Raw genomic sequence first — 3075 nt, forward strand, 5'->3', positions numbered from 1 at the left:
AAAGCACTTTAAGTAGGTGAAATTAATTGGGGCCAAGATCGCCCAATCTAGCCGCACCTTAGAAATAATTTTATAAATAACGTTGCACAGGCTAATAGGTCTAAAATCTGACATTTTTTTCTGGAGACTTCACCTTAGGAATGAGCACAATATGGGTGTAATTTATTTCAGGCCACATATTATTAGTATTCAAAAATTCCAAAACAGCATTAGACACATCATTACCAACAATATGCCAAAATTTTTGATAAAAAAGACATTCATACCATCCGGTCCAGGCGCTTTAGTTGGTCCCATTTGAAACACCGCCAACTTTACCTCCTCAGCACTAAACTCACTGGATAAAATATGAAGCATATCTGAGGACACCTTGTGATTGACAGCATTAAGACATTCATCCATCTGGTCACCTCCACCTGAAGAAAATATATCTTCAAAATAGTGGACTGCCACCTCCGCTACATTCTCAATCTCATCAACCCACACCCCTTCAGAATTTTTAATGCCCTCTATAAAATTCCTACGACGCCGTTACGAAGCCTTTGAGTGAAAAAATTTAGTGTTTTTATCCCCAGACTTTAGCCAAGACAACCGAGAGCGTTGTGCCCAAAAAATTTCTTGTTTAAGAAGAAGATCATCAAGCTGTTTACTGGTTGCTACAAAGTCAGACCTGGTTTCCTCATTTTGATCACTTTCATTTAACCTTTCAAGCACCTTCTTTAATCTTTTAATTTCGGCCACCTGAGGATTTGTCCTAGATGAACCCCACGCATGTAAATCATCCCCACATTGCTTTATTTTTGCATTAACACTGGCCATTGACAAACCTCCACACCCCATTTGGTCCCATGCATCTCCAACCACCTTCTCACAATCCTCATCTAACAACCACACTTCTTCAAATTTAAAACCCCGTGCAATCCTCCCATGAACCCTGTTATCCCTCCCGGTTTGTAAAAATATTGGCAAGTGGTCTGAAGCATGTGAGAATTTATGAGACACAGTGCTTGCCGAAAACATATCAGTCCACTCCTTATTCGCAACCACTCGATCAAGTCTTTCTCTAGTATTTGCTGCACCTGTACGCTTGTTATTCCAAGTAAATTTATATCCATGAAATCCCAAATCCATCAACTGACAAGCCTCCAAAGCAGCCCCGAACTCCTCCATCTGTTTTACTGGTGGCGGGTGAATACTCAACTTCTCCGACGAGTGTAAAAATGCATTAAAATCACCAACACAGCACCATGGACCATTCACCAACGAAGAGATATGCCTTAAAAGAGCCCAGGATTTGTGCTTTTGATTTGTTTCCGGCCAACCATAAAATCCTGTTAAAAACCATTGAAAACCATCATCCTCTACCACTTTCGCCAAGACATGATTGTCTGTATAGTTAATCACCTCTAACCGAACCTCCTCTTTCCAAATCAATGCTAACCCTCCACCAGAATCAGGCTTCTTAATAATCAATTTATTCGGATAAGCTAAGTCTCGACAAAAATGCATAAAACCTTCTCTATCAATTCTTGTTTCCATAAGGAAACATACAGTGGGAGCTTGATCCTTCACTAAATTGTGGAGGCTTCGAACTGTCCAAGGGTTCCCAAGCCCCTGGCAGTTCCAACTTAGTAGTTTCATTGTGTTCGGCAAGGGTGTTCAACCACCCCCGCCGCTTCAATTGATGTAAAAACCTCCCCAGTTTTAAACCTCTTCTCTGCATGCTCATCACTACTGCCCAGACTTACTTGCTGCTGTTCTTGGTTTATTCTTTTGCCCAACACTGATTTTGCACCCTCCTTTATTAACTCCAAAGGCCCATAATTCATACGGGTCAATCTGGTCCATGTACGTTGCTTGTCAAGTTCCTGAGGCCTGATATTTCCACACTCATTTTTAAGCCCATCTAGAACCCCTGGCCCATCCACACTAGGACTACCTATTGCATCACCCAACGTGCTTTCATCCATGTCATCCCTCTCCGTATCCCTCTCTCCATGATCCACGGAACCATGCACCGAAATTTTTGGACCAATCCCGATATTCATGCTATCGCCATCAACACGTTTGTCAACGCCAACCCTAGCCTCTGTTTCATCCCTACCGCCGTCATCCCTCACCCCTACCATCACCTTCTCCCATTGCGACTTAGCACTCCTCTCATCAGACCTCTGATCATCCACCTCTCGAGCTTGACCTCTATGACTTGGTGAACGGACACGAATTCCCGATGCCTTCATCCACTCCCCATATTGGCATGCTACCTCCCCCTTATTCTTAGTTAATGCAAAGTACTGAGCACAATGTTTAAGATCATGTCCAAGCAACCCACAATGATGGCAAAAGAGGGATAGCCTTTCATACTTAAACGTTACCCATGTCCTCTGTCCACTCGATCCAGCCAAAAAAGCCCCTCTCCGAATAGGCTTGGATATAGGGAGTGCAACCTTTACTCTCATAAAAAATTTTGGAGCATCCTTTTTTTGCCTCTTCTCCACTTCCTCCACAACCCCTAGACGGCTACCAATCTCTTCTGCAACTTTCGGAGAAACCATATCAAACGGGGCCCCCCAAATTTGCACCCAAAAGGAGGCTGATTCAAACCTGACATTGCTTGCAGTCATCCCAGATTGCCACCTGATTAACAATAAAACCTGATTATCAAACGTCCATGGCCCATCTCTCAGAACCCTCTCCATATCAAATTCATTGTGAAACTTGAATTGAAAGAGGTTTGCTCCAACTTCTACCACCTGGACTTTATTCTCTAAACCCCACGCTCTCTTCAGTGTACTCTGAGCAACCCTCTTATTAAAAGTCTTACAAGTGAGAAACTTCCCAATCAAACTCTGAGAACAACTCTCAATCTCCTCCTGCCTTCCTTCATCTGAAATAGCAATAACTTCTTCCTCCTCCGTAGTCAACTTCATATTCTCCATACTATGTATCACATCATCCGCCATAATGCAGTAAGGGCAAAGACCAAAACAAAAGAAAGAATCAAACCCTTAGCAGAAACTAAGGGAAGAAGAGACTCGTATACACGAGAGAGAGAACTCCTTATAAAATTTCTAG

General features: G+C 42.8%; 1 protein-coding gene across 1 annotated transcript; it reads right to left on the reverse strand.

Annotated features, from left to right (window-relative positions):
* Positions 1–531: 531 nt before the first annotated feature.
* On the reverse strand, positions 532–1641 carry LOC142608882 (uncharacterized). Its single transcript, XM_075780541.1, has one exon. The coding sequence runs from the start codon at positions 1639–1641 to the stop codon at positions 532–534; it is 1110 nt and encodes a 369-aa protein (XP_075636656.1).
* Between the last annotated feature and the right edge of the window lie 1434 nt (positions 1642–3075).

Source organism: Castanea sativa, chromosome 9 (genome assembly GCF_040712315.1).
Source record: "Castanea sativa cultivar Marrone di Chiusa Pesio chromosome 9, ASM4071231v1".
Lineage (NCBI taxonomy): Eukaryota > Viridiplantae > Streptophyta > Magnoliopsida > Fagales > Fagaceae > Castanea > Castanea sativa.

Bases quoted from the DNA above. Each gene is read 5' to 3' on its own strand.
- LOC142608882 (XM_075780541.1), bottom strand. From the start codon at position 1,641: ATGAAACTACTAAGTTGGAACTGCCAGGGGCTTGGGAACCCTTGGACA.